The 17,913-nt window shown below is 61.3% G+C and overlaps 1 protein-coding gene across 1 annotated transcript; it reads right to left on the bottom strand.

Annotated features, from left to right (window-relative positions):
* Nucleotides 1–1,553: 1,553 nt before the first annotated feature.
* On the bottom strand, nt 1,554–17,588 carry PTPN6 (protein tyrosine phosphatase non-receptor type 6). Its single transcript, XM_029054477.2, has 16 exons — nt 17,418–17,588; nt 16,884–17,006; nt 14,817–15,011; nt 11,459–11,648; nt 11,241–11,357; nt 11,044–11,157; nt 10,212–10,308; nt 5,621–5,700; nt 4,406–4,555; nt 4,185–4,316; nt 3,637–3,791; nt 2,761–2,828; nt 2,521–2,672; nt 2,343–2,437; nt 2,106–2,237; nt 1,554–1,795 (listed from the first exon to the last, which is right to left on the bottom strand). Exons 1-15 carry the CDS (start codon nt 17,423–17,425, stop codon nt 2,129–2,131), a joined length of 1,785 nt encoding a protein of 594 aa, XP_028910310.1. The 5' UTR covers nt 17,426–17,588; the 3' UTR covers nt 1,554–1,795; nt 2,106–2,128.
* Between the last annotated feature and the right edge of the window lie 325 nt (nt 17,589–17,913).

Below are 17,913 nucleotides of genomic sequence, written 5' to 3'. Positions count from 1 at the left end.
TCTTCATCCCCATTTGACGGATGAGGGAACTGAGGCCCGGAGAAGGGAAGCGACTTGCCCCAGGTCCCACGGCTGCGGAGCCGGGATTGGAACCCATGACCTCTGACCCTTAAGCGTGAGCCCCACGGGGGACGGGGACTGCGTCCAACGTGATCAGCTCGAATCCGCCCCAGCGCTAAGAGCAGCGCTGGGCACACGGTGAGCGCTTGACGAGTACGATAACTAACCGTTTTCATCTCCCGGGCCTCATCTCCACCTGTCGCCCGGCCCTTCCGTGCCGGAGAAGCGTATGTGACCCCACGATGTCCCTGTCCACACGGAACTGGTTATTTATCTATTCTCATTTCCTCCTTCCTCCTCGCTGTAGATCATTTTCCCGGCCATCATCCCCGCTAGATGGGTAGTTCCGGATTCTACTGTACTTCCAGAAGAGTCCCGTGCTCCCAGACGGCGCTCAGTAAATACCCTCGGTCGTTCGGTTAATGAGGCGGTGCGGGGACGCGTCGGGAGAGTTTATCCCAACCGTGTTTCGGTCGCCGTGAGCCGGCTCGGCCCTCGGCTTTGGGGGTGAGCGGAGGACAGGTTAACCTCAGAAGGCTCCCCGGAGGCGTCGGGAGTAATTTGGGGAGAAGAGATAGGGTTCAGAGGCAGCGTGACCTGGGGCAAGTCACTTCACGTCTCTGTGCCTCCGTTACCTCATCTGAAAAATGGGGATGAAGAAAGACCGTGAGCCCCATGTGGGTCGGGGACTGTTTCCGATCTGATTATCTCGTATCTACCTCGGCGCTTAAAACGGTGCCTGACATATAGTAAGCGCTTAACAGATGCTATTATTATTAATAATTATTATTATTCTTATGGGCCCAAACCCCTCCGGACCTGCGGGGGTTTCCGGCTTCCTGTGGGGAGGGGTCCCTTGTCCTCCCCACGCTGGGAAAAGACCGGATTCCCAATGTTTGCGCTGACCCTGTCCCACCTCCGGGGATGGGGGGAATCCCCTTGCCCTGCAAGGGGGTGAGATGGGGGGGTCAAGGTCAGTTCCCCCCCCAAAAGCCATCCACCCCAGCGCTTAGTACCAGTGCCTGGTACACAGTAAGCGCTTAATAAATACCATAATGATTAATAGAAAAGCAGCGTGGCTCTGTGGAAAGAGCCCGGGCTTGGGAATCAGAGGTCATGGATTCTGATCCCGGCTCCGCCGCTTGCCAGCTTGGGCAAGTCACTTCACTTCTCTGGGCCTCAATTCCCTCATCTGTAAAATGGGGATGAAAACCGTGAGCCCCACGTGGGACCACCTGATTATCACCTTGTATTCCCCCCAGCGCTTAGAACCGTGTAAGTAGAACCCATAGTAAGCACTTAACAAATACCATCGTTATTATTATTATTGTTATTAACAGTCTGTACTTCCAAGCTGGGCCTCTCCACAGATCCCCTGCCTGTCCGTCGGCCTCCGTCTCCCACGATCCATCCGCACGGCGCAGCCCCGGCGCGGGGACCGCTCGGGTCCCCCCCGCCCCGGCCCACCCCCCGGCCAGGGAGAGACAGAGAGCTGATGAGGCGGCAGCTTTATTTACAGGGCTCGATCGATCAGCACGGGGCTATGTACAGCGGGCAGGGGGTTGTGAGCACCGGGGGGGGGGGGCCGAGCCGTTGTTAAATTACCGCAGGTGGCCGGGGCGGGGGACGGGGCAGGGGACGGGCCGGGGGCCGTAGGGGAGGGCCGGGGGGAGGGCGCCGGAGCCCCTCTCCAGGGCCAGCACAGCCGCAGTCTTGATCCAGAGGGGTGGGCAGGCTGCGGGGTGAGGAGAGAGGTGGGGGTTAGAGATGCAGCAGGGGGTGCAGCCAGAGAGGTCGGAGGTCAAGGGGAGCAGGAACACCTGGGTCCAGGGGCGGGAAAGGGCCGTGAGCTCGTCCTCTAGAATGTAAGCTCGTCGCGGGCAGGAAACTTCGTATGGTCGTACGGTGCTCTCCCGAGGGCTTAGTACAGTGCTCTGCACACCGTAGGTGCTCAGTAAATATAATCGAATGAGCGAATGAATGAGAAATCTTCCTCCGAGGGGATGGGTCCGGGGCTGAAGGGGAGAGGGGGTGGGTGGGCAGACCTGTCCAGCGGTTCCCGGCCCGGTCACTTCTTGCGCAAGGAACCCTTGTTCTTCTCCTTGTCGGCCGAGCGCTGCTTCTTCACCTCCTTCTTGGCCTTCCCCTGCAGGTTCTCATACACGTCCTCCTTCTGCCTGCGGGCAGAGCCGGGGCGGGGAGGCTCAGACCGGGGGCGGGGAGGAATAGGCTCGGGGGCGGGGGGGGGGGGTCCGGGTTGGGGAGGGTCGGAGGTCACTCACCGGGAGGAGGTGCGGCAGGCCTTGGCGTGGGCGTTCTTCATGGCCGGGGGGTAACCGATGTTCCCGTACTCGGACTCCACTCGGCCTTTCTGGGCCTGCCGGGGCGGGACGGTCAGCCTGGCCCGGCCTGCCCGCCACCCCCCCGTCCGTGGGTCCGTCCCTCCCTCGGCCCGGGCACCTGCAGGATGTCCAGTTTCTGCTTGGTGGTCTCGATGAACTGGGCGATGGCCATGTAGATGAATTTGTACTGCGCCTCCGTCTGCACCATCCCCGACCTCTGGGCGCGGACCATCTGGATGGTCTTCTGGATGTCGATGTCGCAGTCCAGCCCTGCGGATGGACGGACGGAGTCGGGGCGGGGGGGCTCGGCAGACCGGTGGCCCCCGCCCCGCCCCGCCCTGCCCCCGGCGCTCCCTACCCTTGGTGGAGATGGATTCCATGATCATGTCGATGACGATGATGGTGCCGGTGCGGCCGATGCCGGCGCTGGGGAGGGGGGCGGGGGGACGGTCAGCGGCCGATCGGGAAGGGCGGCCCCGGGGTCGGGGCGGCATCGGCCGGTCCCGTTGAGCGTTTCCGCCGCCGTCCGGAGGCTGCGGCCCCGCCTCCTCCCTCCATCCCTTCCCCACCACCGGGCCGTCGAGGCCTGGGCCCGGCCCCGGTAGACCGCCCTTGGGCCTCTGGGCCGGGGGCGGGGCCGGAGATGCGCGGCAGGGGCAGGGAGGAGTCGAGCCCGGGGCGGGGGGGGGGGGGGGGGCCGGACGATGGGGACGACACTGACTATTTCTAACAAGAGTTTGTCAAAAATAACCTGCTTCCACCACTTCCTTCCTGCTTTGGCTAAATTAAGGCCGGGGATTTCGAGAAGCAAGGCTGCGGGCTGGGGGTAGAAACAGCTGCTCCTCCCCCCTCTCCATCCCCCCTCCACGGGTCCCCCCTCCACCCGGCGTGGGGAGTCAGGACCCCTGGGAAAAAGGGGTTGTGGGGGGGAGCGAGGAGAAGAGAGCAGCTCTCACCCCCAGACCTCGGGCAGTGAGAGGAAAGGGGAAGGGCGGGAGGAGTCGGCCCCGCGTGTTCCAGCCTGGCCTGCCCGCAGTCCGATGTCTTTTTGGCCCCGCTTCCGGACCGGGGCTCGAGACCGGGCTCCTGGGCCGGGCCTGCTGTGTGACCTGACGCCATTCGCTAACGCTCTCTGATGGTTTCTCGACAGTGTCCCCATCACCGCCCGGGCCCCCGGGGTCCCTGCTGCCTCCTCCCCGGCGGGCGACCCGTCCTCCCGAGCCCCGGGGCTGACCTGCAGTGGACCACGATGGGCCCCGGGTGGGGCAGACTCTCCTGCCGCTGGTTGATCTGGTCGAGGAAGCTGAGCACCCCCCCGGGCTCGCTGGGCACCCCGTGATCCGGCCAGCTCAGGTACTGGTAGTGCCAGATCTCCCGCACCAGATCCCCCTGCAACGGGAGCCACGTTGGCACCGTGCCCCGACCCCCCTTCGGCCCCTCCCCCCTGGACGGCCCCCCACCCCGACCCCGGGCACCAATCCAGACCGCTTCCCCAACCCTGGACTAACCTCTCCCCCTGGACAGACCCCCGCACCCCAGACCACCCCCGACAGACCCCCTGACCCTGGACACCTCCCCCACTCCAAACCGCTCCCCTACCAACCCCGGAACGACCCCTCACCCTCGGAAGCCCGCCACCCGAAAGACCACCCTCTAGACAAACCGGATCGGCCGCTCCCCCAGTACTACCCCTCACCGGCAGCAAGGGCGATGGACGGCCACCCCCACCCCCGTGTCCCCCGTCCCCCGCCCCGAAAGGCCTTAAAGGGGCCAGGGCCTCACGTTGTCCAGCGGGGAGACCTGCAGGCTGCGGAGTTTGTACTCGGGGGCATCGTGCTCCGCACAGTTCTGCACCGAGTAGAGGCCGTAGGGCTTGCAGGAGCCCACCTCGGGCCAGTACGGGACACACTTGTTCTGTCGGGGAGGGGAGAGTCAGGGCCGGGCGCTGGGGCCCGGCCTGGGGGCGGAGGGGCGCCGCGGGGCACGCGGGCGGGCATCCTCACCCGGCCCTTCTCCACCTCCCGCGTCGTCATGACGATGACCCGCGAGTTCTCCTGCCAGACCATCTGCCAGAAGTCATTGACTGTGGCGTCCAGGCAGCCCTGGCTGGCAATGTAGGTCTTGGCGTTCTCATCCACACTGACCAGCTGGTTCTGTGCCCGGGCGGGCCGGGGGGTGGACAGGGAGATGGGAAGAGGGGGAGGGTCAGGCTGGCGGGCCCAGGCCGGGTTCAGGGGCTACGCGCCCCCGGACCCGCCGCCCCCCACCCCTCGCCCTCACCCCGAAAAGGCCACGACTCCCGGATCCCATCTCCGTCACCTGGATACTTCCTCCTCACCCGGACGGAACACTAGTATCTTGGACACAGCCTCCCCGTCTCCCCCAGACTCAGCTCTTATCTCCCCGATTACCGCCTCCATCCCCACCCCCCAATATGGCTCCTTCACCTGGTGGATACAGCCCCATCCCCCGGATACCTCCCCTACCACCCTGGACACCACCCCCGTCTTCCTGGAGACGGTGGCACCTTATGGTACCTGTTCAGTGCTTACTATGTGCCAGACACCGCACTAAGCGCTGTGGCAGTTACGAGCTAATCGGGCCGGACGCGGCCCACGTCCCATGTGGCGTTCATTCATTTTCGATCGTATTTATTGAGCGCTTACTGTGTGCAAAGAACTGTACTAAGCCCTTGGGAGAATACAACAGTAGACACGTCCTGCCCACAACGAACTCTCAGTCTTCACCCCCCATTTTACAGATGAGGTAACTGAGGCACCAAGGAGTGAAGTGACACACCCCAGGTCACCCAACAGACGAGCGATGCGGCCAGGATTAGAACCCAGATCTTTCTCACTGCTCTATCCACTAGGCATCCTGGCCCGTCACCTGGCTAAAGCCCCCACCTCCAGGGCTACGGCTCCATCACCTGGACACCACCCCCGTCTCCATGGATACGGCGCCCGGTCCCCTGGATACAGCCCCCACCTCCCCGGATGCGGCTCCATCATCTGAATACCCCCCCCCCCCCCCCCGCCACCTCCCTGCACGGGACTGCATCAACTGGGTACCACCCCCGACTCCCCAGATGCGGCCCCATCGCCGGGACACCGCTCCCGTCTCCTGGATACGGACCCATCACCTGGATACCACCCCGTCACCCCGGAAACGCCCCTCCTTCCCCACCCACCCCACCCCCGACAGGCACGGGCTCTGACCTTGACGTAATTAGCGTTGATGTAGTCGGCCCCAGGAATGCTGCTGTCTCGGCCTTGCAGCACGACTCGGGTGTGGTCGACTGGGGAAGGTGAAAGTCAGTCAGCCGTATTTATCGAGCGCTTACCCTGTGCAGAGCACTGGACTAAGCGCTCGGGAGAGTACAACAGAACGATAAACGGATACATTCCCTGCCCACGATGAGCTTAGAGTCCAGAGGAGACCCACCCCGGGGCTGTGGAAGTAGCCCAGAGATGGAGGGATGGGTGGGACATTCCCACCCCAACTCAGGCCCCAGAGTCACCCCTAAACCTGCTTGGATGAACTAAGCTCAGAAGGTTATTAATAATAAAAATAATAATAATAATGGTACTTGTTAAGCGCTTACTATGTTCCAAACACTGTTCTAAGAGCTGGGGTAGATACCAATTAAGTAAGTTGGACACAGTCCCTTAATCACCAGGGGCTCATACTCTCAATCCCCATTTTACAGATACGGTAATGGAGGCCCAGAGACATGCCCGAGGTCACACAGCAGATATGTGGTGGAGCCGGAATTAGAACCCAGGTCCTTCCGATGCCAGGCCCAGGCTCTGTCCACTTAGATGCTCCTCTGCCCGCCCCTGCCCAAATCCATCAGACCAGAACCCTCTCCATGTTCAAAGCCCTCTTGAAAGACCATCCCCCCCAGCCTGCTTTCCCTAATTAATTTCCATCGTGTCTAACAACTTTACAGTATTATATCCTCTCTTATAACTTTACAGTACAGTGTTTAGTCCATTTTTGTTGAGCGCTTACTGTGTGCAGAGCACTGTACTAAACACCGGGGAGCACACAAGACAACAATTGGTAGAAGGAATCCATGTCCATAAGGAGCTTACAGTCTAGAGGGGAGTTTACAGTCAAAATAAAAATTATTTATTATGATAATAAGAGTTGTTGGTGTCTTTTTTGTCTGTCTCCCCTGCAACTAGAATGTAAGCACCTTGTAGTGAGGGCATGTGTTACTTGCTCGTAGTGGAAAGAGCCCAGGCCTGAGACGCAGAGGACCTGGGTTCTAATTTAAGCCCAATTAGGCCCTTTTCTTCCTCTGGCTCGCTCTCCCTTCTGCGTCATTCACGCGCTTGAATCCGTGTCCTTCGGACATTGGATATTCGCCCCGTCCCCAACCCCACAGCACTTAGATGCGTATCTTTAAATTGTATATTATAATTACTTATTTATTCTTATTAATGTATGTCTCCCCCCGTCTGTCTCTTTACGGGCAGGGAAGGTGCCTGTTAATTCTGTTAATTCTCTCAAGTGCTTAGTACAGTGCTCCACCCGTAGTAAGCGCTCAATAAATACCACTGATTGATTAATCCCAGCTCTGCCACTTTCCTGCTGTGTAATGTCGGGCAAGTCACTTGACTTCTGGAACCTCAGTTTCCTCTGCTGTAAAATGGGGATTTGAGCCCGTTCTCCTTCCCAGTTTGCCTATGAGCCCATTGTAGGATAGGGATTGGGTCCTCTCTGATTAACTTGTATCTATCCTAGTGCTTACTGTAGTGCTTGGCACATAGTAAGTGCTGAGCAAAGACCATGAGATTATTATTATCATTATTATTATTCTTATTATTATTATTATTACTATAGACTCTAGGCTATAAATGTCTTCAATCCATCATATTCATTGAATGCTTTTTATGTATATATTCTCATTTGAATATATTTTTATTACCCTATTTATTTTGTTAATAGGTGTATATCCCCTTGATTCTATTAATTGCTATTGTTTTTGTCCGTCTGTCTCCCCCGATTAGACTTTGAGCCTGTCATTGGGCAGGGACGGTCTCTATCTCTTGCCGAATTGTACATTCCAAGCGCTTAGTACAGTGCTCTGCACAGAGTAAGTGTTCAATAAATATTATTGAATGAATGAATGAACGTGGAGAGCACCGTAACAAGCACGTGGGAGAGCTACCAACTCCGTTAACACAGTACTCTACCCAGCACTTAGAACAGTGCTCTGCACATAATGAGCATTTCACAAATACCACAAATATTATTATTATTATGACGGTACTCTCTAGACTTTTAGCTCCCTGTGGGCAGGGGACATGTCTACCAACTCATATCATACTCTTCCAAGAGCTCAGGATAGTGCTCTGCACACAGTACGCACTTAATAAATACCACTGATTGATATTATTACGCCGAATGCAACGGTTTGATGGTTAAAACACTGACATGGCTTCAAAGCCCCCTCCTCCGGGAGACCTTCCCTGATTCAATCCCTTCATTCTTGATGCTGTTGCCTTCTTAGACTTCTGGGATTTATCCAGTTGATTTTTAATTTTTTTATGGTATTTGTTAAGCACTTACTCTGCGGCGAACACTGTTCTAAGCGCTGGGGTAGATACCAATCAATTAGGTCAGGCACGATCCCTGTCCCGCGTGGGGCTCACAGTCCAAGTAGGAGGGAGAACAGGGGAACTGAGGCACAGGGAAGTCAAATGACTGGCCCCAGATCACACAGCAAGCAATTGGCAGAGGCGGGATTAGAACCCAGGGCCTCTGACTCCCAGGCCTGAGCTCTTTCCCTTTGGGCAACACTGATAGAATTCCCCGTGTCTTCCACTTAGAGCCCTTGGTATATTCATTAATCTAGGCCTCATTAATCATTAATCAAAAGCTACCGTCTCCTCCACTAGACTCATCTCAGGGCAGAGGGCAGATCTTTGGCTTCTACTGTATGGTCCCTAAATGTGGCGGAGTGCTCTGCAGACAGCACGGCGTGGGCATCCAATACAGTGCCTGGCCCACCCTGGACGCCCAGGACAGCACTCTGCACGCAGTGGGCGCCCAATACAGCACTCTCCTTGTAGTAGGTGCCCAGCACGGGTAATCTGTCGGTCTCTACTCCCTACGTACAGTTTCCTGGTTCCTCCTTCCCTAACCAAACATCCACCCCAGCTGGCCCAGACAGTTGCCATGACCCACTCTGACTACTGTGTGAGAGTCCTCGCTGGTCTTCCCGTATCCAGCCCTCCCTGTCTCTACCCCAGGCTTCTGCTCAAATGATTTTTCTAAAACACGTCTGTGCACACGTCATCCCTCCTCCAGATTCAGTCGTATTTCAGTCTTATTATTGAGGCTTACGGGGTGAAGAACACTTTACTAAGCACTTGGGAGAGTACGCTATAACAATAAACAGACACATTCCCTGCCCGCAGCGAGCTTCATAACCTCCGATGGCTGCCCGTTCCTCGTCACATCAATCGATGGTATTTATTGAGCGCTTACTATGTGGACAGCACTGTACGAAATATCAGACCGAAACTCCTTACCACTGGCTTTGATTTTCTTCCCTCTCCCTCTCCATTTGCTACATCCCCCCGTGTAGTTCACCACCCTTCCGTTCCCATTCCCTCCCTCCTAATACTCACGGCATTTGTCAAGCGCTTACTATATGCCAAGCACTGTACTAAATGCTGGGGGTGATACAGGGATGATCAGGTCCCCCCCCCCCCACGGTGTTGGAGGACAAACAGGGATTGAATCCCCACTTTGCAGATGAAGGAACTGAGGCCCAGAAAAGTGACTTGCCCAAGGTCACACCCAGCAGGTAAGCGGGTTAGAAGCCGCGTCCTCTGACTCCCAGGCCCGTGCGCTTTCCACCAGGCCGCACTGCTTCCTCTCTCCAGCCCCGGCACCGCCTCCCCCTTCAACTCTGCCCGATCCCAAGTTCTCCAGCTTCAAAGCCTTCCGAGATCTCATCTTCTCCGGGAATCTTTCTATGATTCGTTTCTCTTCCTTCCTTACTGTTACCTCGTCCTCTCCCAAGCGCCTGGTACAGTGCTCTGCACACATTAAGCGCTCAGTAATACGATCGAACGAATGAATTCTCCCCATCACCCTCCCAAGTACTTTCTCGACACTCCCAATCTCTCACTGAACTTTTTTCCCTACTGTGCTCTGGGACTCCTCCAGCTTCCTCCTTTCATTCAAAATAGTATTTATCGAGCGCTTACTATGTGCAGAGCACTGTACTAAGCGCTTGGAATGTACAATTCGGCAACAGATAGAGACAATCACCGCCCTACGAGAGGCTCACAGTCTAATCGAGCTCCTCTTTGTTAGTTATTTTCTGTCCTTCTCCCCTGCTTGATGGTAAGCTCCTTGCGGGCGGGCACCCTGCTTTCTACCTCTCCCGATCGGTACAGTGCTCCGCACAGAGTAGGTGCCGAATAAATACCGCTCATCGACTGATGGGTGCCTAGCACACGCCCTGCCCAGAGCAGGCGCCCAGCACGGCGTCCTGCCCAGAGCGGGCGCCCGATCCAGCGCTCTCTACCCAGTAGGTGCCCGGCACAGCGCCCTGCACCACGCAGGCGCCCGGCAAAGGGTCCCGCACATGACGCTCCACCCACTGAACCGCCGGGCCCGCACGTCAGTGCCCGCAGGAGGGAAACCGAGGCTCCCGCCCCACCCTCCGACCCGACGTGCAGCCGAGCGGGACCGGGCCGGGATTCTCGGCATGCACCGGGCTCCCTCCTCGGGGTCTGAGAGGAATGAGGGTGGACGGGGACGGCGAGACGCAAGGCCACTCACACGGGAGGATGTTTTTGTAGCGGTTCTTCCCCTTGTTCTCAGGTCTCTGGCCTTCCTGTCTCTCATACAAGTTCTTCACCTCCTGCTTCTGTAGGCTCTGGGGGTTGGGGGGGCGAGACGGGGAGAGCTGCGGGGGTCTCTCGGGCTGGAGCAGGGAGCCGCCCCGGCCGGGGCCCCGGAGCCAGCCGAGGGCCGCCGTGGGCGAGAGGGCGAGAGGGGGGCGACGGGGAGAGGCACGGAGATAGGCGGAGACGGTGACCGGAAGAGACGGACGGCCCGGCTGACGGACCGACGGGTGAGCGGGCAGACAGGCAGATGGCAGACGGACGGGCAGCAGACAGGCTGACGGATGAGCAGACAGGCAAGCAGAGAGACAGGCTGGCAGAGGGGCAGGCTGGCAGGCAGACATACAGGCCGATGGGCAGACAGATGGGCGACAGACAGGTAGGCAGACAGGCTGGCAGACAGGCTGGCGGGCAGATAAGCAGACGGGCAGATGGGCAGACAGGCAGATGGGCAGGCAGGCTGGCAGATGGGCAGGCAAGGAGGCTGGCAGGCTGGCAAAAAGGCAAGCAGGCAGTCAGGCGGATGGACAGATGGGCAGACGGATGGGCAGGCAAGCAGGCTGGCAGGCAGATGGGCAGACAGATGGACGGCAGACGGGCAGGCAGGTGGGCAGAGAGTCGGGCAACAGAGTGGCAGGCTTCCCCCCATTCAGGGCCGGCGTGACGAGTGTGAAGAGCTGAGACCCAGAAGCCCCTCCCTTGCCCTGCCCCCCGTCCCCTCCATCGCCCACCACCGCCGCCACCCCCGTCTCGCTGCCCCCGCTAACCTCAAACTCCTCCCAGAAGCCGGCTTTGGCCGTCTCCTGGGCTTCGTGTTTCTTGTTGAGCTCCAGGACGCGGTTCTCGATGTCGGCCGCGTTCACCCGCGTGGCGTAGTACGGCTGGCGGGAAGACCGGGAACGGGGCGCGGGTCAGAGCGGGCCGGGGCCGGGGCCGGAGGGGCCGGGGCCGGTCCGTAACCCACCTGGCGCAGGTAGACGAAGGCGCCCGAGGCCTCCTCGATGGGCGTCCTCTTGAAGTGCTCCACCAGGTCGGTCAGGCTGTCGAAGGTCTCCGAGCCGCCCACGGTGTAGCGGCCGCCCTGGGGGTCGGGGCGGGGGGCGGAAGCCCGGGTCACGGACGCCGGCGGGCGCCCCAGCCGGCCCCCGCCCGCGAACCCCGGCGCCCCCGCCCGACCCTCACCTCGCACATGACCTTGATGTGGGTGACCTTCGGCGGGGAGCCCGGGCCGGCCTTGGGCTGGTCGCTGAGCACGGAGAGCACGAAATCTCCCGGCTGGCTGAGGCTCTCCCGCACCAGGAACGTCCACGGCTCCCCCTTGGCCTGCAGCAGGGCCTCCGCCTGGGCCCCCGAAATGTGGCCGTGGTACCATCTGCGGCACGAGAGCACGGGGTGGGGGCGGGGTGGCGCCGGGGAGACCGGGCAGACACCCGGACACCCAGAGACACGTGGCCGGGGCACGGGGGGCACTGAGGGGGCAGCAGATGCCCAGGGACACCGTCCAGAGATTCATCTGGGGCACGAGAGGCTGGGGAGCGCTGGGGAGGAGGGCAGCAGATGCCCAGAGACCCCGTCACCCAGGCTCACAGAGACACAGACCGGAGCCACGTGGCCACGTGGTAAAATGGGGATCGAGACCGGGAGCTCCACGCGGGACGGGGACCGTGTTCGATCCGACTTGCTCGTATCCACCCTAGTGCTCAATCCGGTCTCTGGCACCTAGTAAGCGAGCAAGGCTTAGTGGAAAGAGCCCGGGCTTGGGAGTCAGAGGACGTAGGTACTAATCCCGGCTCCGCCACGTATCAGCTGGGTGACTTTGGGCAACTCGGCCTCAGTCACCTCATCTGTAAAATGGGGATGAAGACTGTGAGCCCCACGTGGGACAACCCGATCACCTTGTATCGACACCAGCGCTTAGAACAGTGCTCGGGTCATAATAAGCGCTTAACGGATGCCATCATTATTAAGTACTACAATTATTATTACCATCTGGAGCATGAGAGCACAGGGAGGGATGGGCTGGTGGGGGGGACGGCAGATGCCCAGACCCCCAGAGACAGAGACACCCAGGCACACAGAGACAACTACCAGAGAATGTGGCCGCGGTAATATCGGGAGCACGAGGGCAGCTGGAGGATAGCACCATCCCAGAGACCCGGGGACACCGACACGCAGAGACACAGAGAAACAGAGACCGAGAGACACAGAGTCACCAACCAGAGACATGCGGCCATGGTACCAACTGGGGCAAAAGAGCAGAGGGAGGCCTGGGGGGGAGAGCAGATCCCCGGAGACAAGGACACCCAGACCCGAGGGACAGGGACCTGGAGTGCAGAGACAGAAACTAGTAACAGAGCACCAGAGATGAGCGACCCAGAGACAAAGCTGAGACCCAGATACAGAGATGATGAGACCCAGAGGCCAGAGGCGGAGAGGGAGGCCCAAAGGTTAGAGACAGAGCTCCAGGGCCCCCGAGAGAAATACCGAGACCCAGAAAACTGAGGCAAGGCCAAGAGAGGGAGGAAGCTAGAGAGACAGGGGGGCAGAGACGAGGCGGAGAGGGAGAGGTACCGAGACCCAGGGACCTGTGGCAAGGCCGAGAGAGAGAGTTAGCCATCCAGAGACCCAGAGACGAGGCCGAGAGAGAGAAACACCAAGACCCGGAGACCCGAGCGAGGCAAGGCCGAGAGAGAGAGAGAGAGAGAGCGCAGAGGCAGACCCCCGGGCTCAGAGATTGATCAAAGACCGTGACCCACAGACTCGCGTCCGAGACTCAGAGGCAAAGCCAAGATGGAGATCCAGACACGCGGAGGCCGGAGAAAGACCCCGACCGGGGACCGGGGCTCGTCGGGGGAGTCGGGGGTCCCTCAGGGGAGAGGCTCTGGGCTACGGGAGACGGTAGCAGACGGGCCCCCTCCTCAGTCAGGGAGGCTGGGCCGCAGCGGGGGGAGATGGGTTCCGCCCAGGCCGGGACAGGCATGGGAAGGGGGCCGGACGGACGGACGGACCAGAAAGCAGAACTGGAACCTTCCCCCTCACCCCCCGCCCGCCCCCCCTTCCCCTTCACCCAGCCCCCCTTCCCGGGAGGAAACGGTTAACCCCGCGCTACCCGGCCCCACAGGAAAACACGTGATGGAAAAAGGTCCCAGAGAGAGTGAGAAGTGAGGTTTCCTCAGCCTGGGGACCGGGCGGGGGGGTGCTTTTTCCAACCGCAGGAACGGGGGAGCCCAGACCCCCCCACACACGCACCCTCACCCCCCGGCAACCCTGATTCCATCACCGAGCGGAGCCGGTCCGGGCCCTCGGGCTTCCCCGCCGGGCCCGGTCCGGCCCGGCCCGGCTCCTGTCCTTCCCCGCCCCTGCCCCGTCCGGCTTCTGCACTGCCCTGTCACTGCCCGGGCCCGGGCCCTGTCCGGCCCCTCTGTGAAAGGGTCGGAGCCACCCCCTCCCCTCCCCGCTCCCCCAGACCAGACCACGGGGCCGAGGGTCAAAGTCCCCGCTGGGATGAGGAAGTCTCCATGCAAATACTGGCCTCTGACCAACGTCCACCCACCGGCACCCGGCCCGCCGGGGACCGGGGGCGGGAGGAGAAAAATCAGCGGAGAGCAGACCGGGGGATGCCTGAGGGGGCCGCGGGGGCCGCATTCTGAGACCCGTCCCCTGGTTGGCCAGCAAGGAGGGGGACGCAGGTGTCCAGACCAGCCCTTCCCCTTCGGTCTCACTTGACCAAGGGACCCATGGTGATTGATGGGGGGGGTCTAACTGGCTCTAACAGGGGCAAAAGACCAAGGTGAGGGTATGGGTGGGAAGGCAGGGAGGCCGGTAGGGGAGGCCTGGCCAGCGGGAGAACAACTGCTGGGATCCCTAGGGGTCAGAGGTCAAGCCTGTCCCCAGCCCAGTCTCATCATCAGCTCTGCCCCGGGCCCTGACCGGGGGGGTGGTCCTCAAGGGCCGGGCCGACTCTATCTGCTTCTGAAGGGCCCCGGAGGGTCCCCTGAACCCCACAGGCACGGTGCTCGGCACACGGCGGGTGCCCAACTTCACACTTTGCCCACACCAGGCACCCAGTACGGTGCCCTGTCCGCAGCGGGGGCTCGGGACTTATCGCAGACGGCCCGAGGACCTCGCTGCTCAGGGGAGGAGACGAGGAGGAAGGGGAGATGTCGGGGGGCAATCCTGGGAAAGAAGAGACGGTGAGAGCAGGGGACAGAGGGTCCGCTGGGAGCTCCCAGCCAAGAGGGGACGAACCCGGGCCCGGGGCGGTCGGGAGTCGGAGGCTCGGGGCCCGGCCTCGCCGCGTGAACTCGGACACGGCCCCTCGCTTCTCTCAGCCTCAGTTTCCTCATCTGTAAAATGGGGATTCGGCACCTGCCCTCCCTTCCTCTTCGACCGTGAGCCCCAGATGGGCCGGGGCCCGGCCCGGTCGTCCTACACCCGCCCCGGCGCTTAACACGCGGCGGGCGTTGAAGCGAGCCGAGGCTCCTCCCTGCACGCCCCTCCCTCTCCGGCCCAGGTGGGTAGGGGGCCGGCGGACCCTCACCTCTCGCTGGTGGGGTCGGAGCAGTTGAGGGGGTATTTGAGGTGGATGATGGTCCCGTCGCGGTCCTGCAGGACCCCCTGCTGCTGCGTGTAGAACTCCACCAGTTCCGTCAGCGTCGCAAACTTCTCCCCCCCATACAGGTCGTAGAAGTCTCCCGAATTCTGGATCCGGATGTGGGTCACCTGGTCACCCACCCTGCGGGCAAAAGGGTGGCGGGGTGGGCGTGGGGGGCGTGGGGGCCCGGCGGGGCCGGGGTGGGGGCCGGGGGACCGGCGGGGCGGACGAGGGGCCGGTCGGCGTGATGGCCACGGGGTCGGGGTGGTAGGTAGGGGACCGGTGTGGTGGTCGCAGGGCTAGTGTGGTGGACACGGGGCCGATTTGGTGGCCAGAGGACTGGTTGTGATGGACGGGGGCCGTTGTGGTGGACACGAGACCAGCGTGGTGAACACGAGGCCAGTTTGGTGGGCACGGGGCCAGCGTGATGGACACGAGGCCGGTGCGTTAGAAAGGGCGCGGGCACGGTGGCCGGGCGACTAACGTGGTGAACGCGGGGCATCGAGGGCCGCGGCATTGACCGGAGGGACGGACACGGGGCCGGCGAGGTGGACGCAGAGACCGAGGGTCAGGGTGGGGAGCAGGAAACCGGCGGGTAGACGTAGGGGCCGGAGGAAGGACACGGAGCGATGCGGCGGGGCGGACGGGACGGGGTGACGTGGTGTCCGAGGAAGTTCCCCAGGTTCTGGGGTCGGGAGAGAGCCCGCTTCTGGGCCCGGGGGCGAGGGAGCAGGGAGGGGAGGCTGGAGGGAAGGGGTTTGGGGTGGGGGGCAGGCACCATTATTATTATTACTACTACTAATAATAATAATTGTGGTATTTGTTAAGCACTTACTATGTGCCAGACACTGTACTGAGCATAGGGGTAGAGACAAGGTAGTAATAATAAGTACGGTACTTATTAAGCACTTACTTTGTGCCAAGCACTGTACTAAGCGCTGGGGTAGATACAAGGTAATAATAATTTTAACCATGGGACTCATTAAGCCCTTCCTAGGTGCCGAGCACTGTACTAAGCGCTGGGGCAGACGAAAGGCAATAATAGTGATTGACTGTGGTACTTATTAAGCGCTTATTATGTGCCAGGAACTGTACTAAGCGCAGGGGTAGACGTAAGGTAGTTGGGTTGGGCACTGTCCCCGTCCCACACAGGACTCGCCGTCTTCATCCCCATTTTCCAGATGAGGTCACCGAGGCCCAGAGAAGTGAAGTGACCTGTCCCAGGTCCCGCAGCCGACATGTGAAGCCGCGTGGCTTCGCGGAAAGGGCCCGGGTTTGGGAGTCAGAGATCAGGGGTTCGAATCCCGGCTCCGCCACTCGTCAGCTGTGTGACTTTGGGCAAGTCACTTCACTTCTCTGGGCCTCAGTGACCTCATCTGGAAAATGGGGACTAAGACCGTGAGCCCCACATAAGACAACCTGACTCCCTTGTATCTATCCCGGGGCTTAGAACAGTGCTTGGCACATAGTAAGCGCTTAACAAATACCATTATTATTATTATGTGGTGGAGCCGGGATTGGAACCCAGGTCTTTCTGACTCCCAGGCCCGGGCTCTCTCCACCAGATCGTGCTGCTACTGCTTCTTGCAATCCCCTTCCCAAGCGGTCAGTGGCGTGGCTCGGTGGAAAGAGCCCGGGCTTGGGAGTCAGAGGTCATGGGTTTGAATGCCGACTCTGCCAACTGTCAGCTGTGTGACTGTGGGCAGGTCACTTCGCTTCTCTGGGCCTCAGTTACCTCATCTGTAAAATGGGGATTAAGACCGTGAGCCTCACGTGGGACAACCTGACGACCCTGGATCTACCCCAGCGCTTAGAACAGTGCCCCGCACATAGTAAGCGCTTAACAGATACCAGCGTTATTATTATTAGAGCGCTGGCCGCTGAGGGAGCACTCCCCGGAGAGCAGCGGCGCGCGGTGGGGCGATGGGCCGCGCGGCCGGTGACCCCGCCTCACGACGGGGCCGGGGCAGGGGGGCGAGGCGGGACGCGGGGGGTCCGGGCGGGGTCACCCACCTGACGGACAGGGAGAAGTCGCCCTGGTTCTTGCGGCTCGGACGGGCCAGGAAACTCCCGTGGACGCCTCGGCCTTTGAGCAGCGTCTCGGCGTCCAGCCCGCTCAGGTCCCGGTGGAACCACCTGCCGGGAAAGACCCCGACCCTCAGGCCCCGCCGGACCCTCCGCCCACCCCGACCCCGGCCTCGGGCCCTCACACCCGCCCCCGGCTCCCGACCGGTCCCTGCCCCTGCCCTAGGCCTTTCCCCGACCTTGGGCCTGGCCCCCCGCCCCGACTCTGAATCTCCACTTGGCCTCTTACACCCGCCTCCTGTCCCCGTCCCCGGAGAGGCGTTCATTAAGTTCTTACCGCCCATAGGCCACCGACCGAAGTACTCCCTGTCCCGGGCTCCCTGCCCTCCTAGGGCTACCCCCGGTTCCCTGTCCCGCCCCGTCCCCCCGTCCCCCGCCCCGGTCCCCTCGCCCCTGCCCCGACCCACTTCCCCGTCCCCGTCCTCCATCCCCCAGCCCCGTCTCCGGCCCCCCGCCCCTCACCTGACCATCTTGGGGCCTGTGCCCGCGGGGCCGGAGGCGGCAGGGCGGAGGAGGCGGCGGGCGGCGGGCGGCACCCAAGGGAGAAGACGGGTCTCTCGGACGGCGGCCCAGAGCCCCCGGCCTGGCGCTGGCCCCGCCGACTGTCCGGGCCCGGGGCTCTCTGCCGCGCGCTCCGCGGGGGGCAGACCGGCAGGCGGGCGAGCCGGGCGAGCCGGGCGAGCTGGGGTGGCGGGCGGGGGGCGGGGACAGGAAGGGGAGCGGCCCGACCCCCCGGGGACTTCACTTCTGCTTCTCGTTTTGGAGAGAAGTGGCGGGTGGCGGGTGGCGGTGGGGCGGGGGGGCGGGGAGGAGATGCTGAGGCGGAGAGCTCGTCTCACACGCCCGTGACCTCACACGTCCGCACGCAGGCACAAGGACACACACATCCCCGCCCATGGGCACACAGACACGCGTGCCTCAACACTGACACACCGACACCGTGGGCACACCTGAAGAA

Source organism: Ornithorhynchus anatinus, chromosome X4 (genome assembly GCF_004115215.2).
Source record: "Ornithorhynchus anatinus isolate Pmale09 chromosome X4, mOrnAna1.pri.v4, whole genome shotgun sequence".
Lineage (NCBI taxonomy): Eukaryota > Metazoa > Chordata > Mammalia > Monotremata > Ornithorhynchidae > Ornithorhynchus > Ornithorhynchus anatinus.
The sequence above is the reverse complement of the archived record's forward strand: the minus strand, read 5'-3'. Positions and strand labels throughout refer to the sequence as shown.